This window comes from Poecilia reticulata, linkage group LG21 (genome assembly GCF_000633615.1).
Source record: "Poecilia reticulata strain Guanapo linkage group LG21, Guppy_female_1.0+MT, whole genome shotgun sequence".
NCBI classification, from domain to species: domain Eukaryota; kingdom Metazoa; phylum Chordata; class Actinopteri; order Cyprinodontiformes; family Poeciliidae; genus Poecilia; species Poecilia reticulata.
In genome coordinates this window covers 3,448,748-3,467,581 of record NC_024351.1, presented here as the reverse complement: position 1 = coordinate 3,467,581, position 18,834 = coordinate 3,448,748, and the positions used below count along the sequence as shown (strand labels likewise).

The 18,834-nt window shown below is 37.1% G+C and overlaps 1 protein-coding gene across 4 annotated transcripts in view; it reads right to left on the bottom strand.

Annotated features, from left to right (window-relative positions):
* Positions 1–9,957, bottom strand: part of LOC103457265 (exostosin-1) — a 227,031-nt gene extending 217,074 nt beyond the window's left edge. The window contains exons 1-3 of one of the 4 annotated variants that reach the window (XM_017302278.1): positions 9,165–9,957; positions 7,981–8,291; positions 5,324–6,075 (exon numbers count right to left, since the gene is read on the bottom strand). In XM_017302278.1, coding sequence (XP_017157767.1) covers positions 5,324–6,075; positions 7,981–8,259 — 1,031 coding nt within the window. In that variant the 5' untranslated portion in view covers positions 8,260–8,291; positions 9,165–9,957. Of the gene's footprint in view, positions 1–5,323; positions 6,076–7,141; positions 7,239–7,980; positions 8,483–9,164 lie in introns of those variants that run through there. The other 3 variants (XM_008397276.2, XM_008397275.2, XM_008397278.2) reach the window with 3 other exon arrangements.
* Between the last annotated feature and the right edge of the window lie 8,877 nt (positions 9,958–18,834).

Below are 18,834 nucleotides of genomic sequence, written 5' to 3'. Positions count from 1 at the left end.
GGATTTTTTTAAGCTAATTTTTGACTGTCCAGAAAACTTTTTATATTTTTGGGCAATATTTTTTTCCTCCATCTACAATGGCCCTAGCATGTCGCCAAAGATACGATCAATTCACTCCATTTTAAAGTATTATGCACCAGCATACTTTGGTTTGTACGGAAAGAAAGCTGTGCCACGTTTGCATTTGTAAATAGTGTAAAAGAAACTAGAATTACTTTAAWTAGGAGTAAGGAAGYTAATCTCCATTTTTACTACGAGTATCAACATGAAAGTCGTGGGAGTGATTTGAATAAAACATTCTTCTGCTGCTTCCCGAGTCGAGTTCACAGGCTGGGATATTAAACAGTCTTTGGAGGAGCAGTTCTGCACGGCAAAGCTCTAATTGGCTAAGCCGACTGTTATCTACGTACAGTTAAACAGCTTGAATCCGAGCCAGCGCGGCTCAGAGGGAGGCCAGATCCATATCTATCCCCTTCATTCACAGCTTAATTCAATTGGAGGGCAATTATCGACCGCCCCGAGGCTCCAAGATCCCCGTCGGTTTCAGTTCTCATCAGGGAGCTTCGCTGTGCAGGATCCCCCGGCTCARCCCCCCGAAAGCTGAGGCTGATGTTTGTGTCGACGACCGGCGTGTAAAACAGAAAGCAAACAAGCGGGAAGGATCCGTCTGCAGCAACCCGCCGATTCAAAAGGAGCGCAGCAGAGTTTGCTTTGCAGAAAGAAAAAAGTCCAGCATGTTTGTCTCATGCAAATATTCTGAGCGGGACGTTTTCGTTTACGGTGCGTTTCTAAAAACAGATAAATACCAACCCAGAGCACTGTAAAACAGAAAACTAAGTAATATTACATATTTTGTTATTTATTTGAACATAAATAAATTTTTCTAAGAAAATCTTGATTCTACTTATTTTACATTATGAGTGTTTAAATGTTTTGCTTTCACATGTTATGAGGGGAAGTAACAGTTTTTCTGTCGTCACTGATGGACTCCTTTAACTTATTCATTTCTGGCTCCTCACCGTCACTGGATTTCCATCTGAACATGTGTGAGAAATGAGATTACAAATATTTACAGAGAAAACAGTCACACCTAAAAACTAAAACCCAAATAAACTTCTTTTGAGCCAACTCAGCCATTATTTTACCTTTAAAAGCTTGTTTTGCATTTTGGTCACTTCTGATACCGATACCGATATTAGTATCGACCRATCCGATACTGAAAAACAGCTGAATTAAAACATTTCTGTTCTTAAAACACAGACTAMGGCTGCTGTAAACGATCGAGTATTCTATTGATTATTTTTACRATTAAATCCAGTAATCGGATAAAAAATTTGATGAAGTAAAATATTGTTAAATTCTACCATAACAGCAGTATTAATACTGGATATCAACACCGTCTCAATTTTTCATGTTTGAGCTTCCCTAACTTTTACTTTTCTGTAGTTTAGAAAATTAACCTGTATCAATAACAGCTCACTTTTTAAGTTAACCGCATATAAAAATRTTAAATTATATTCAATTTAATARTAAAGCAGGAAGCTCACAAAAACACTTCTCTATAAAAAATGTMTATAAATCAGTTTTTAGTTTAWATATTMATCTTCAGTCGTAGAGGAACTCTCACTATGTTCTCCACAACGCACTCCGCCACACATTCACTCTGGCGGTAGCAGCGGGCGGCTAGAAACGTCCCGTATTCTCAAACCCAAAACTTGACAGGTGAGCTCCGTACTCCAGGCATCACGCCAGAAAATTTAAGGATGACCCCATGAAAAGCGACAAAAACCTGGACATTATCATCAATCAGTAAAATCCCCCAGACTAAACTTAAAAATTGGACTTTATTTGCTAGCACTTAGCACTTAGCAACAACTCTCATAGGCGGAAGTGAGAGCGCTGCGCAACATAAATAATCACCCAGCCGGAACACRATGCGCTAAATAATAAAATGTAATTTAACGAAKCTTCGAGGCAGGAAATCCAGGTACTCGAATCATTCGATATTACAAATTACAAATGTATTTTGTAGCTCTGCACCAATGCAGCACATTTAAATATCTCAATAGCTTCACACAGTTTTAATTTGTTCAATTAGGAGAATAACAGCCAATGTAAAATAAATAAACAATAAAGAAAGTGAAACTAGGTTAACTACCTRAAGACATGCAAAAAAATAAACTGCCAACAAACCAAATGGCTCAWAAAGTGCAATAAGGAATTCTAAATATAATGTAAAATAAATAATAAAGCAAGTTCCCACTCAGAGCACAAAATATACTGAATAGATCTGCTCTTAAGGGTCAGAAACATTGTTTTTAAATGTCAGAACTGATACAGGTAATATCAGAAGCAGCTTTTCAGCAGCTTCTCTCTCACACAGTGTGACGTCACCTCTGATCCCAGTTTGTAAATCTAACTGCACAGCAGGAAGGTTAGAAACTATACTTTAATGTTYTTAATTATTTATTCACAATCGGGTAAAATTAGGAATTGAGATTTGAAATAAAATAAAATCTTTGGCTGGTCCATATCTAGTTCAAATAGAAATGAGCTACAGGTTGAAACTGATGGTATTTAATATTAGACTGAAGACAAATAATTAATAGACTGTTTAATTCATAGTGCAGCCTCTTAAGCACTTTTCTATCCATTCATCTTTTATTATCTTGCTTTATTCAGCAGATAGTAGACAATGAATCATTAATGCTYCTATAATGTGATGTTTTAAAGCAAGAATTTCCACATTTATATTTTTTCTCCAGTACATAAATTGTTTTGTTGGTCATTAAAATTCTTTTTYGTGCACTAAAARAACAACATSTCTGTTTATGCAGCTGATTTAATGTCCAGAAGTTTATCAAACATMAWCCTGATGTTTTCCTTGTTTCTTCTTCTTCTGAAATCGTTGTGYAGGAGAGTTTAGCCTCCTCTGCAGAGACGCTGCAGCTCAGCATGTTSAGGAAGTCATTGTTCAGAGACAAACGTAACTGTGTCGCTGCGATTACCGTCACTGCACTTCCCAGAATACACTGCAGTCCATTAGCAGCGGGACACGCAGATTTTTCATTTTGCTGCGTTGGCTTCGTACGGCAACACATTAAGTTAGAAATAAACGGTGCCTACAGACCAGCTGCTGACACCATGTATGCAGGCWGGGACAAATAAGACAGAARTGGACTTGGAGCCCCGTCCTGCATCACCACGAGTCACACGGCGAAGACCAGCCGCACAGAACAGTTTACCMGAGTTTCTGCTGCAGCTCAGGTGCAAAGTTTGATCCAAACAGCATTTTACCCGTCTGGTATTAAAACCTCATCAAACAAAAACTGGGAAACAACAGAAAGAGAGAGAAAGAGAAACACAGAGCYAGACGGACAGACCGACTTTATGTGGCAACTTTGGAAAAGTAAAACCGCTGATCTACGTCCTACGATGGAGTATTAGGGCCAGACTGAGAAAAAATTATAAGATTATCAGAATAAAGTTGTATTATTACGAGAATAAAGTCGAAACAACACAAATGTGGTAATAATATGGRAATAAAGTCATAATATTTCAAGAATAAAGTCATAATATTATGAGGATGAAGCCATAATAATATGAGAATAAAGTCGAAGCAATACAATAAAGTCGTAATAATGAGAATAGTCACGAAATTTCAAGAATAGTCATAAAATGATGAGAATAAAGTTGAAATAATGCAAAGGTAAATAATGATAATGAGAAAAAAAGTCAGTGCGAGAATAAAGTCATAACATTACAAGAAATCATATGAAAATAAAGTCAATAATACAAGAAGAAAAAACACAAGAAGTCATAATAATGAGAAGTCGTAATATTTCAAAAATAGACATTACTTTATTCTGGTAATATTGACTTTATTCTCTTTTATTAGCATGGTTCTAATACTCCAAACATATGAAATGGAATAAAAGCACAATATCAATATTTTAAAAAAACACAACAAGTAGAAACTGTTTGCTTCCCTCAAGTTTTTGCAACCAGACGGATTTTTTTTCTTTAAGTCAAAATATTCATGTGAAGACTGGTGGACAAACATCTAGAGTGGAAACCAGAGRAAAGCAGCTTTACATCCAGCAGTTCTGCCTCTTTAGCTGCAGCTGGARGTYTGCAAACCAAACCTCTCTTCTGAACCTGGGATGTTTTTCCTCTCCACTAACTCAGCTGGTTGAGAGAAACCAACAAAGCTTTCCGTCTTTCAGGATTCGCTTCCACTCTCCTGCTGCTTCATATCCGTCAAATACACGCAAACACTTTACAGAAAACAGCACAAATGCTTGTACATCTGTGTTGCATTTTGTCTCAGAGAGGCACAGCAACAATAAAACTCAACTCCCATGACGACTGCCAGCGCTCTGCATGAAAACAGCCGCCCGCTTTCTCTCAGCAAAGCTTCACAAGCAGCAGCCATCCCAAACTCTCTGAAGGAAGAGTTCACAACTCAGAAAATGGATATAGATCCACAGCTTTTACCAGCACAAAGACAATAACACTGAATTTTAGGTGTAAAGGTGCAAAATTCACTGCATTTACACAATTAGGCAGTAGTGATGACAAAACTACAAAAGAGGATTAGAATAACTGAACAAGAAAAAAGTAATTTTGACCTTATTTCAGAAGATCTCAGAGAAAAAGTCAGAATTCTCAGACAAAATGTCAAAATTCTGAAATTAATGTCAGAATTCTGAGACAAAATGTCATAATTCTGAGACAAAATGTCAAATTTCTGAAATTAACGTCACAATTCTGAGACAAAATGTCAAAATTCTGAAATTAATGTCAGAATTCTGAGACAAAATGTCATAATTCTGAGACAAAATGTCAAATTTCTGAAATTAACGTCACAATTCTGAGACAAAATGTCAAAATTCTGAAATTAATGTCAGAATTCTGAGACAAAATGTCAAAATTCTGAGACAAAATGTCAAAATTCTGACACAAAACGTCAAAATTCTGAAATTGTCAAAATTCTGGGATAAAATGTCTAAATTCTGAGACAAAATGTCAAAATTCTGAGACAAAATGTCACAATTCTAAGGAAGATGTTTAAATTCTGATGTTACAGACAGGATTCTTTTTTTTTTTTTGTAGTGCCCATAATCTTCTTCCACACAAAACTGCTACAGCAGCTAAAGTACAGCTTGGTTTTCTTTGTTTCAGAAAATGAAGAATCAAATTTCAAAATGAGAAGAATAACACGGTGAAAACCAATCAGAGTGACAGCACCATTCAAGAGCTCGGATGTTTGGTATGAATGAATCGCAAAAGGAGGAGAAGAGGCTAATAAAGTTGTCCTTACTTTGAGTAGTCTTCGTTGTCTCGGTCGCAGCGGGAGTCTTTGTGTTTCTCCCAGTCTTTGCCATGTTTGCATGTGGTCAGCAGGATAATATCTTCCCCGTTGTGGATGTGATAGAGCGCGTTTCTCGTCTCTGAGCCAATGCCGGTCAGGTAGCGCTTCCCTTTAAAAACCAGCTGGTACTTCCTGGAGGGCGAGGCGTCGCTCAGTGCCAGATAACCGGCTGACCCTCCTTTCAGAGGGTGATCTTTGGAGAACAGCGGGATGGAGATGTCAAAGTTCGGCCTAAAGTTGGCCACRTCGGCRCTGGCCTTGGCCAGCATGGACTGGCCCACTTCGAACCCCAGATCCTCCGTGTAGTCCGGCCAGGTGCCGGAGTACAGGTTGAATATGAGGTGGTTCCGGCCGTCGTTCCACGTTGGCAGGCTGTGGATGCGGGCCCTGACGTTCTGGACGTACTGAGCCGAGAGCTGGTCCCTGTCCAGCGTGTCCACGGCCAGAACGAAGAGGCAGGCCCGGGAGGGGTCCGCCGTGTGGAACCGAGACTCCCGGATGGACGACAGGATCTTCTGGTAGGTCTCTGAGACCTCGTCGCCTCTCTGCGGGGGGTAGATGTAAACCCCGAAACCCGACTGGCAGCGCGAAAAGTCAAAACAGGTTTCCATGCGGCAGCGCTTGTTCTTGTAGATGTTGTCTCGGATCGCCCGTCGTTCATGGGGCGAGGTGTGCTGGTGGTGCAGCTGAGGGCTGTCCTCCTGCAAGGAAAACACAGTCTACATCAAACTCRATTTATTATCCCAAAGGGGCAAATACTAAAATACTACAGCAGTWGATCAGAACATCCATACAGCTCACAATACAATCACACTTTGCTTGAAGGGGTGAAAGGATGAAAATCATCACTGGTTTTATGAATGCTGTACAGCTCTTTGGTGCAGTTAGTASCCGATTTAAAGTGTTTATAAGACTGACATGAACATGAAGGAGTCTTCATTAATGTTTGTGACTGTTGTCATGAAGTGTTATTCAGTAAAGAAAGACACTTTTACTGCAAAGGTGACGCTTTTAAGCAACTTCTAATGCAACTTTTCATTAAAAGTGTCATTATTTGGACTTAGACTTATTTTATTGTCATTCCACAAAGACATGACAGTGAAATTGGCAACGAAATGTCAATTACTSACTGATGCAAAGYTGACATTTTTAATGCAMCTTTTAAAGCAAATMTTAATGCAACTTTGCATTAAAATCTCATCGTCATTCCACCATGAGCATGAGGAAGACRCGCAAACCTCCGACAAACAAACAATGTTATAATGGCAGAGGTAGTGGAACTGAATGTGTTGCACCAGACATTTTTTGAGTCATTTTTCTCTTATCAGCCGACATTAAGGCAAAAGCAACAAGCAAGAAGCAAGAAAATTATCCAATGAGTTTTACATCAGATTTGCGGGAAACAACGGAGAGATAAAGGTCAAAACCCAAGCCAGGGGAAGAATGAGGAGCAGAAAGCCTCATTGGTTGTCAGAGAGAAGCTGCGTCTGACGCATTTTTCACGTACAAAACAGGTGAATTATGACTTAAATAACACCAGCTTGAAAAAAATATCCTTGAGAAAAATGCCTAAAAATAAACATTAGCATAAAAAAGTGCTTAAATGTGAATATCGTAGTTACTGGAGTCTGTTTTCATGCTGCCATAGAGCTAACATTGGAATTTACACACATAAAATCAAGATAAATACCTTCATTTATTGATCTTTGATTTTACTATCAATAAGTGTCGTTATGAGAAAAAAACAGGATGCTTACTACCAGATACCTTGAACATGCGGTAGTTGCCAGTTTCGTGCAACCGGACATGACGTCAGCTGCAGGCTTTAAACCATCTCTTGTGATATTCAAGACTCCGTTTGGGTTTTGGAAATTTAAATTCCAAATTTTTTAAATTGCTTTCTGCTCTCTGAACGTTCTGGGTAACGGAAGTCGGGACTCTAGGTTACCCCACTGACGTTCTTTGACCAGAATTTCCAACTATTTTCCTCGAAATCTCTGACCGCAGCGTGTTAGCAAAGCGGGTAATGCTAACGGAAGTTCAGTTCCTCCAGATAAGGGGCGTGTACTTCGGGACAAAATGCGACCGCTGATTGGTCAGTTGCCCCTCGAATGATTGGCAGGTGGAGTGAATTTACTTATTGGAAATACGGCAATTTGGAAAAATAGTCCGATTTTTTATTTTTATTTTTTAAGTCTTAGCGGTAGAATACGTAGTATTTATTTATTGTTGTTTATTTCTCAAAACTGCAATAAGAACACTTTTTTTTTGCATCATAGGAGTCACATGACCAACACCCGGATGTTGTCACTGGTGCAAACCACGAAGAAGAAGACGACAGGAAGTAGCTGGAGGATGACGTTGTTGCATGTTTTAGTGACTTAAAACATAAACAAGTTAACAAACTTATTCACGTCTGATTTTAACTGCACTTCTTAAAAACCGTAATTGCGAACTTGTATTTTTTTTCTTTTGTTTTTCAACATTAGCAGAATATTGAAATTTGTAATGAAAATGCAGCTAATGTTTAGCAGGTTATTTTTAATCTGCCTCGTTTTAGTCTTTAATTTCCAATATAAGGGCCAAACTTCTCCCCTCTCCCCCACCTCCTGCTCTCCTCCCTCCAGGTACGGGTCCAGCGGCTCGGTCAGCTCCGGCCACCGTCGCGCCGGTCTGGACGGGAGTCTCTGGGGCAGCGGCCGCGGCTGATAGACGTCTTTCCTCTGGTAGTAGTAGTACTGGTAGTCCTGCTGGTGGTACTGGTGAATCTGGGGATAATGGTATGGCTGCTGCTGGAACTCCCCAATCTGCAGACCCCACAGGTAGATGAGGAAGAGTAGACCGGCCACCACAGACACAAGCAGGTACCGCTTCTTGGCCTGCATGTGTGCTRCGGGATGAAGGAGGAGGAGGAGGTCTCGGGTTGGGGAGGGAGGGAGGAAGAGAGGGATGAACGGAGGAGTTATGGAGGAGGAGGTGGTGAGTTGGGGAAAGAGGAAGGGAAAAGACAAAGATGAGTAACAAGGAAAAATGATAACAAGAGGAGGGGAGGAAGCAGGGAGGCAGGTCTCTATCCGCAGCTCAGCATTTTGGGATTTTTGTTGGATACTGAAAGAAAAAGAAAAACTGAAACATTAATCAGGTTTTCAGTTACTAATCAGTTATTTTTACAAGTTAATGCAAAGAGACACACCATCTTTTCATTTATGACTGAAAAACAACCAACAAATAATCAAGTTTATCCGAATAAATTAATCCAGTTAAACTTCATTTGATGACATGGGGAAATGAATTTGTTTTTAAGAGCTGGGGCTCCATTCTTCACAGCAGATKCAAAGGAACTTTGTGTGAAATTTCAAAACACATTAAACAATGCATATTTTTCATATTGATGTAGAGAAATGGCGTAAAAGAAAAATAAACAAATGACAATAGTTTTTAAAAAATTAATCAACATTCAAAAAAATCTAGAGGCAAAAATAAATACTGTGAGTAGAAATGAATGTAATAAATATAGAACAAAAAAAATAAAAATAGACCCTTGGATCAGTTATTACCGATAAAAATAATTTTAAAAAAATCATCCTATATTTTTGTTTATTTGTTAATATTTCTATATAAGGTTTATTTCTTCTTTAGATACTTAATATCTTTTTTATTTTGACCATGTTAGTGTGAGCTTAAATATATATATATTAGTGTGGTTAACCTTAATCCTCCAATTTAGAGTGCAAGCTTCATACTTGTGTTACTTTTGCGTCAGTTTCTATGGAGATGAAGGTGAACTTACCTGGTTAAGTGAAACTGTTCTGGTTCCGGGATGGATCTGGGTGTGCGCTGCTCTCCCCTCCAGCCTGAGCAGGGCTCCACAGTTTGGGAACATCCTCCATTAACAAACTGGATTACAGATCCATGCACGCGCCGTCTGAGCCTTAAGAAACCCACGTGCGGGAGCGCATCACTGCGCAAAGTGTGCGCCAAGAAACCAAATCCGGAGAGCCGCCTCCATCCTCCGCCACAAACTTTTCCCGACCGGAACGAGCCGCTGAGCGCCGCTCATGCGTCCCCCGCCTGCAGGCGCAGCTCGGTCTGAAAGCAGCATCCATCCAGAATGAATTCACCTCCAATCAGCGTCTCTCCCATCCCCTCCTCCCAGGAAAAAACACCAGTAAACTTTGGATGGGCGCTCCTCCACCTGTGCGCTGCGCTCACATCGAGAATTACGCAGAAATCACCGCTTCAGGTGAGTTAAGAAACGCAATCAGCGGTAAAAAAAAAAAAAAAAAAATCCCGCTACAGGCGCGACTGAACGGCGGCGATAAATCAGATAAACACCTGCAGTGTTTACCCGGGTTCTTCTGGGCTGCTCCCTGTCGAGCAGCAGGTTCCGGCGTTCCTTCACGTTTCCATGCTGAGATCCAGAGCTGGACGTGCTGCAGCAGCAGCAGCAGCAGCGCAGATAAGCCAGGCGGCAGCAGCTGCTGCAGCATCAGGCTGCATGCGGGGATCGGAGCGCAGCATGCACGTCCCGTCTGGTGGCTCTGATAAGGAACCGGAGCTCACCGTTCACCACACCGGCTCCGATCGCTCAGGTTCAACAGGAAGTCCGAGTTTAATACAAGAAATAAATAACACAACCATCAGAAACGGGTTTTTTTCCCCTTATTGCTTCACTTATTTATCTAAATTCTAAAAAAATGTGCTTCTAAATTAGCTGTAACACAAAACAAATTGATCTAATTTTCTTATTTTGTATGTTTTTCTATTTTAATATCTTTGATATAGATTTTAGAAAATCAATTTTCCTGACGTGTTCAGATCAATTAGGCAGCAGCAAAGTTTGTGCAATCAGATTTAATCTAAATGTAATTTATTGGATTTTTCTGCTGAAAATGTTTTACAGTTTGTTTGGTTTTCATTTGGTTTCACATTTCAGTTGTTAAACCCATCATCATCTGAAACATCTGAATATATTCAATTAATTTCAGGGAACGTTCATCAATGATCATGATCCGACTGTTGTTGCATCAAACAGCGCCATCTTGTGGCAACAGTTTTGTTTTCTTTTATGAGTCTGAAGAAGATCCTGTTTTCAGAATTAGAACTTTAAAGGTTTAATGTTAAATCTAATTTTTCAGAAATACGTCTTAAAGCGGTTATGAATTTATGAAAAACTTTAACAAGTTCACGTCTTTCTCTCTTATAAAAACATATTTACAAAAAACTTACTTTTCTTCTGACTTTATATTTAAAATATCTTCATAAAGACTTTATTGTTTTCACAAACTAACAAAGATGATTTTGAATTTCTGGGCTGTGAACCCAAAATGTTTCTGTTTTGATCCCTTTTCCTCTGATTGATCATTTTACCTTGTAAAACTTTAATCTGCCATCCTGAAAAAATTGCTGCTCATCAACGATTTGCTCCAGTTGCTTAGAAAAGTTGTTCCTGTGATGTTATTATTATCCCGTTTTTTATTTACGGCAGGGATTTTAGGGGAAACTTTCAGAGGAAAACCTGCTTCACCGTCTCTAAACTGCATTTTATTATCATTTTTGTCCCAAACAATCTAACTGAAAACCAATTTGAGGAAATAACTTCTTAATATTCAGGTATTTCCTACACTGTAAAACATGCGAGCCACATTTCAGTTGTGATTTCTATCTTCTGCTCTTTAAGTCAAATAAATTTAGCCAGTTTTAGATTTTGAACCTAAATGTGAGTTTGTGAAAGATAAACCTACAGCAGTAAGTTAATTTTGTCAAACCTCCAGGAGTTTTTAGTTTAGCACTTAAAAAACTGAAAGAAGAAAAAGACAGGAGTGTGAACTATTTCCCAGAATGCTTAGCGGATGTTTTGTCTCCTGACGTGGAAGTGCGTTATGTTGATCTGCAGTTCTGTTCACACTAAATGTTTTTGAGCTGAATTGAATCAAATTTATTATCAGATCAGACATTTTGTTTTTGCAGTTTGAAATAAAAATCTAAATTATTCTAAAGTAAAATAAGTTTTTATTTTAACTTCATATTGAGAGTGAAATAATAGAGAAATGTGACTCTTTAACTATGAAGGCTTTTTATTGTGAAGTAATTATTTGGTTTAAATTGCAGCATTAAGCTAAAACTCACAATTCAAGATTAATGAACTTAAAAAACAATGTTTAGACGACTTGTCTCTTGTTGTTAAATTGATTTCATGAACTTTAATTTCTGAGTTAAAACCAAAACAATTTTCTCGATGACTTAAATTGCATTTTCAAGTTAAAACACCATCAAATGTTTTACAGTGTATTGAATTTAACGTTTCTCTTGCAAAAAATGTTGAGTTTTTTGGACACCAAGCCGACATTTAAAACCAGCTGCCTCATGCATGAAGGCAACGTCATGCCTGGATTATAAAGTTCATTTTCATAACTGTTCTCTACAAATGACCTCCATTAAAGCTGAGCAGTTATGGGGATAAATCCAGCTGTAAGAGAAAAGAAGCATCATCTGTAATGTAGGCGGCTTATTTCTGCAACTTCTGCAAAAACAACAAAAAAAACACTTTTGAGTTCTGAACCACATTAAAGGATCAACCTGCCAATCTCTAGAAATGCCTCTCCAGTGCAGTTTTCTCGCTCCTTCTCACAGATAAAGATGCTTGTCAAATATTTTCGAAGTGCCTTGAGCAATCTTCACGCAGCGCATCAATATTAATCAGCTCAGCTTCGGATGCTCTGAACAAAGTGATGACAAAGACGCTCATGCAAAACGTAAAGCAGAGCACTTCTGGTTTCACAGCTTCTCTCTTATTTTTAACCGAAATTTCAGCATTCAAGGTTTTAAAAAAGTAATGGAAGTGTCTTTTTTTAACCCATTCCGCCTCACGTCAGTCGGTAAAAGTGGTCAAGTGCCTCCTGGTCCAGCTCCTTGTCATTCACGTTGAGGGTTAATTTAGCATCTCTAATTAACTCAAGCCGCGCGCCAGGCTCAGTGAGGAAACCTGACAAGAAGAGCAGAGAAACGATCCGACGTTTACAAAAATCAATCCTGCAGAAATTACAGTCTGATATTAATTAAATTTGCTGTTTTGTCTGTTTGCTATTACACTCTAAAAAGAAAAAGTTGAACCAACTTAATTGAATTGCTTCTATGGGCTACAAGCAATTCAATGAAGTTTATCCAACTTATAATTAAGTTTAACCAATTCCATATATTCTAATCATCCAACTCAATTTGTTAATTTTTTTAACAAATTTATTAAGTATGTTTAAGATAACAGATTTAAGTCAGTCTTACTCAAATCATTGAACTTACACAGCACTTTTCCAGTCAAAGCCCTTCACATTAGAGTCACAGTCACACACCAACATCCATATCAGCAGGAGGGAGCTGGAATTGAACCTACAACCTTCCGATCACAAGACGACGACTCCACCCACAGAGYCACAGTCACTTTCTGGGGAAYCTGTCCTGGTCAGCTTGAGTCATGGTCAGACGTGGGATACAAATATGGAACTTAATTATTTCAAGTAAAGTCAAAGCAAAAAGGTCCTTTAAGGAAAAGATTTGTGACTTTTAAATTAGAGTATATTTAGAGGACACTGTAAAAAGAGTTTTCCAAAATATTTAGTTTGGAGCTACTTAAAAGTTTGAGTTGACTTTCTGTAGAATTAAGACAAAGAGATTTTAAATGTTTATTAGAAGAAAATAAATGATTTGAGTAAGAGTGACTTGAATCTGTTATCTTAAACATACTTAATACATTTGTTAAATAAAATTAACAAATTGAGTTGGATTATTAGAATATATTGAATTGGTTAAACTTAATAAATTAAGTTGGATAAACTTAATTTGAATTGCTTGTTACCTATGGAAGCAATTCAATTAAGTTGGTTCAACTATTTAGTGTAAGTTTTGAGTTAAATGAACACAAAAAAGTAAGTTGGCATAGAAAAAGCAAAAGAATTAAGTAAAATTAATGTAAATAAGTCCATAAGATGAACTTCAGCCCAAAAACACTTTTTAGAGTTTTCTTTCTCGTTCTCAAAATTCTCAACTGTTCATAAAAATAACCTCTCAGGAAAATATGTGAATAATGTGAATAGCACTTTTATAAATCGCTGAAACACTTTTTTTTTTTCCTGTCGCTGAGCGCACTTTGGTGTGACAGCAGATGACAGCTGCAAAACAAAAAGCTAAAATTACAAACACATGATTTAGACGACATGTTTTATCCTGATCCCTTAAGTTAAGCTGGCTGTGAACATTTTGTTTTATTTCTTTATTTTTTACGTCTCGTTGCATTACAAACCTCCACATGTTTTACTGGAATTTCATGTCTGGTTTGCATTTTTATTCCCTTGATTTTATTTAGTGGTATTCTGATATCACTTATTAACTTTAAAAGTCCCCAACTATTATATTAAATATTCAACATGCGCTTAATTTAATCTCAGTTTATGTCCAGCTGCTCTCTCAAGTTTTGTTCAAAACATTAGTGAATAAAATGTATCATGGAAACCGGATAACTGTTCAGTTCAGAGCAGAATCGGGTTGTAAAACAAAATCACAAGTAGTGCTGAGATTATTAACCGCAATTAAATCGATTATTAAAATAATCGTCAACTGATTTTCTAATCGATTAATCGTTAAATGGAGTTTACAGACTCAAAAAAAGGACAAGTTGTTGAAAGAATAACATTCTCAAAGCAGTAAAACAGACAAAAATGTTCAAAAAGTATGTCGATTTTACATTTAAGATAAAAAAAAAAAACAACATATTTTCTGTACCCAGAACTCGTCAAGTGGCAGTTTTAGTTTCTCCCAGCTCGAAATCTTTTTAAGCACTTTTTTCTATCCAATTATTAATTAATTCGGAGAATAATCAACAAATCAGCCCTAAACTGTGTTTTTAGCTGCAGATGCTACAAATGATCTGAAATTCACCAAAGAAATTCTGTTATTGCAATAAAAGGTTGTTTTTTTTTTAATCTGGAAATTGAATTGATTGTTTAGATGTTTTAATAAATTTCTAATATTGAGTAAAAATGTCTGAATAAAAAATATCAATCATCTTAAAATGGAATAAGTTTCGCACAACTGCAAACCTTCATGAAGATGCTCAACTTAAACTGACGGGAAACCAGAGAAATCTGCCGGAAACAAACAAAAACGAAGGTCATTGTTGATGAAAAATACTTTTTATGAGTCTCATCTGCAGAACTTGAACTTTATGCGAAGTTCTATATGCTTTACAAAATCGTTAATATCGCCTCACTTGGGAAAACATGGTGGTGGTCGTGGCATGCTGTGGGAAAGTTTTTATTAAAGCAGCCACAAAAAGACAAAAAAAGATGGCGGCTCCCGTTCAATGAACCAAAATACAGTCAGAGGAATATATAAGTTTATCATGTCTTATGGGTGGCCTAGTCAAATCCCAAACTTTAATTGAACAGTAAATCAGAATATAAATGTCTTGCACAGTTTTCTTAATTTGTAAAAAAGTAAACAAACCTCTGAGATCATCACAGAATAGCTGGATTCTGTTCACTGAAAGATTTTATTTAGAGGCATCAGAGTGAAATTTTCCTTTTACTTCATAATTACCTCAAATTAAATATGCTGAAGTTTGCAGTTTTAACATGGCAGAATATAAAAATACAAAGCTGCTGTTTGGTTTTTATTCTGTGCATTTCACCACACAGTGACTGAATTTAGTTTGTTTCTTTTTAAACTTGTGGCCTCGATTCTCTTCAGCCGCTGCACTTTTCTGTGTTTCTCTTGTTCTGCTGCCAGAACCGGAGCGTCTGCAGGAACTGGGAGCAGAATAAATCCTGGATCTCACACAGTCGGGGGACAGGAAACCAATAAAGGTTTGGATTTATCAGAGCTCTTGAAAAAACAATGCGTCAGAAGGCGCCTCATCTCAAATCAGCAGCAGAGCGGTCCTGTAAATCTTTCAATGTTTAATCTAAAACTGTGGCAGATATAAAAACTAGCAGCGTCTCTGAAGAGAGCAGCTTTTTCTCCCTCTCTCTCTAATTTACTGGAGCTGTGATAACTCTGAGGGATTCGCTGCTGTCGATGGGTTCACGCTCCATTAGGGGTTGATAAATCTGAGAGGGTCGTGTTGGTGTTAACGGAGCGGCACAGAGAGCCAACTTTGATCTGTTTCCAGTCTCACTTCATCGCTTCACTCACTCCATCCACTTCTTCATCTTTGCTATTAATCCTGAAAACCTCGGCAACCGGAGTGAAGAAGTCTCTTTTCTTGTGCTGCGCCAGAATCATGCATGGCAAGAAAGTGATGCAGATTTTTCTAGAAAACGATTTTAATGAATCCAATTCCTAACTTTAAAGAAGTTTAGAAAAAAAGTCCAAGAAATGTATCTGTTTTCTGTTGTTCTTACAAGTGGTCCCCAAAATATGGCCCGTGGGCCAGATCCAGCCCCTGAACAATACCAGAGAGCATCCTTAATTTTTTTTCATATATTGTATTTTTCGGTTTATATGTGGCTTTTTCTTCAACTTTAGCAGGAAGTGTGTCCTGTAAACTGTGGATGTTTTTGTTTTGCATGGCACATTACTGCCATCTTTTGGACTTTTATATTATTTAATCAGTACGGTTGCTAACGGTTGCTAGCAGTGGAGCAGATGTTTGTTATGAATTCCGCATTCCAGGTTGATTTCTTTGAAGCAATGCAAAGCTTATACTTCAAAACGAGCCTTTATGTTAATAAATGAGGAAATCATATGTTAGCTATGTTCCCTCAATGGAATATATACTAGTCAGTCCCAGTGACTAGTATGGCGATAAATGAATGTTTTTAATGTCAGGAATATGAGTCGTTGTTTCTCAATTTTTGGACATTTTCTGAGTTTCAAAAGTCAAAAATTGTGGATTTTTGAAACTCAGAAATTTCCTTATTTTATTTCAGAATTTTTCCACCAAATTTTAAACATTTAAAATTCAGAAATTTCCTTTTTTAGAATTTGTGGTTAATCTAAAAATTTCTGAGGTTTTCTAGCAAACTTCCCATTTTTAAAAATCAGAAATTTTCTTATTTTTTCTTGAGAATTTCTCAGATTAATTTCCAAATTTCAGAATTTTTCTAGCAAATTTTCAACATTTCAAACTCAGATGTTTCCATATTTTTTCTAGAAAATTTCTTAGAGTAATCTCAAAATTGCAGATTGTTTTTTGGTGGAAGTTTATTCCTTTTTTCTGCCTTGATTCCGAGTCAAAAGCGCATGTTTGTTTGATGACACGTTAAAATCACAGTGCCACCTACTGGTCTGGCATAACAACTACAGCAGCTGCAGTTAAACACCTGGAGCTGATTATGTCCTTCGCTCCTATGTAAACGGAGAAATGATGTGAAGGCGAAGCATCAGTTTGTTTATTCCTTAGATCTATAAGGTCTTAATTCAGTTAAAAATGAATATTGTAACCTTCTACCCATTTGGCCTTTTTTATTCATCAGATGTGAAATGAATCCTGCAGCAGTTGGAAATTTTCAGATCTAAATATTCATATATCTGAAAGATGATTTTTTTCCCCCCCCATTCAGTCTCACCAAACTACGAGTAGCTAAATGTCAAATGTGCTGATGAGCTGATCCTCCTGCTGGTTTTCATCTCCTGTGGCACTAAATTACATTTTACAATATAGTTTCTGTGTTGACAGTGGTGTCATTTGAACCGCAGCTCGTCTGACGGCCATCGCTGTCAGAGAGCAGACAGTATAATTACACTTCATCAAGTAGCTGCAGAAAAATAACACATCATTCCTGCTGTGAAGAGCGCTGTCAGCAAACAAAACACCAAATAATCAGAGCAGCAATAACACAACCAGTTTTCTACTATAGATTCTGTTTACAGACCTTCTGCTGCTCAGATTCTGGTCGTTTAATCTGTGGTTAATCCTGGATTGGTTTGAGTCAGGATAGATTATAAAAATAAATCAGATTTGGAGTAAAAAGGTAAAGAAGTCAGCAGCATCATTACACATATAAAAAGATTTTCTGTCCTACAAGAAGCGCAGCTGGGATTTTAACCTGAATTGTTTGTTTTATTGAAGTTAGATTTGTAATATTTCTCTCCAAAATGAAGAAAACTGATGATCTCTGCCAGGAAACTGGAAATGGATGAATTAATGTGTATTTTACGCTGGCAGGACTCCTTCCCATCACCCTAATCTTTATCAGATTCTGGACTCCAAACTTTAACAAACAAGCAGGTAAAACCTTAAATCTGTCATGAGGGCGAATAAATTTGGGCTCTAATGTAGATTTAAAAAATATATTTTTAATTAAAATGTCATATTGTTTCAGGCTAATTACAAGAATAAAATCATGTTACCACTTTATTCTGGTATTATTTTAAGTTTATTCTAATATTTATTTTAATTTTATTCTGATGTTATTTCGACTTTATTCTGGTATATTTTGAATTTATTCTGATTTCTTTCACTTGTTCTGGTATTATTTTACCTTTATTCTCATAATACTACGAGTTTCATCTCATATTRTTTTGGGATTTTACATTTTTCTCGTATTTTTTTTTTGTTTTTCTCATTGTGACCCTTCTACTCCACTGTAGCTTCATACTTTGTTCCTGTCATATTTAGAAAATGAAATAAAAAGAACTAAATTTATTCTCTAGTTGACTTATAACAACAGTTTATTTTTAAATAAGCATCAAAGGAAATAAACGTAGAAACCTAAAGATTTTTCACATTGTTTTACCAACAATTACTACAAAATTTACATCTATTGATGAGAATCTTTTGCTAATTAATTGCATCAATTGTGACCATGATGAAATAATAGATAAGATCTCAGATTTTCCTTTGAATCGACTTTCTGTTTGCTCATAAATTCAGTTTTATCATTTTTCCAGCGTCGTGTTGCTTCTGTCGCAGCAACTTGTGAAGTGAAATCTCTGCAGGGAAAATTGATTTTTCATGTCACTTCCTGACAGTCTGTGTGCAAAGATTCATCTAAACTGCTTCAGATTTTGTTACTGGAAAATAAAAACTGAAAACCTTACAGTCAAAAGATGCTTTAAAGGTGCAACAGTTTATAGAGCTAGAGTGGGTATTTATTACGGAAATAACTTTACATTTCTGTTTGTTGAAACCTTTTCAACTTAATGCAGAACATCAGCCATCAACAAACTGTTAAAAAGATGCTCTACATGTGTTTGTTTACCATTTCTCTTTTAAGCAATTCATCAATAATCATCTGGATATTAATAAAGAACAAAGCAGGGATGAAAACAATGAATCCATTTATGATTAATTGTTATTTATTAGTTCCATTTGATTAACAGACCTTCTTTCAGTGTTGTAGTTTAGCCCCCATCCAGTAGAGGGCGCCATTGGTCATCTTTAAGCAAGCCAGTTGATACTGAAACAAAGATGGCGGCAGAATTCCAGAACGGGAAAAAGAAACGGACCAAACAGAGTCCAGTAT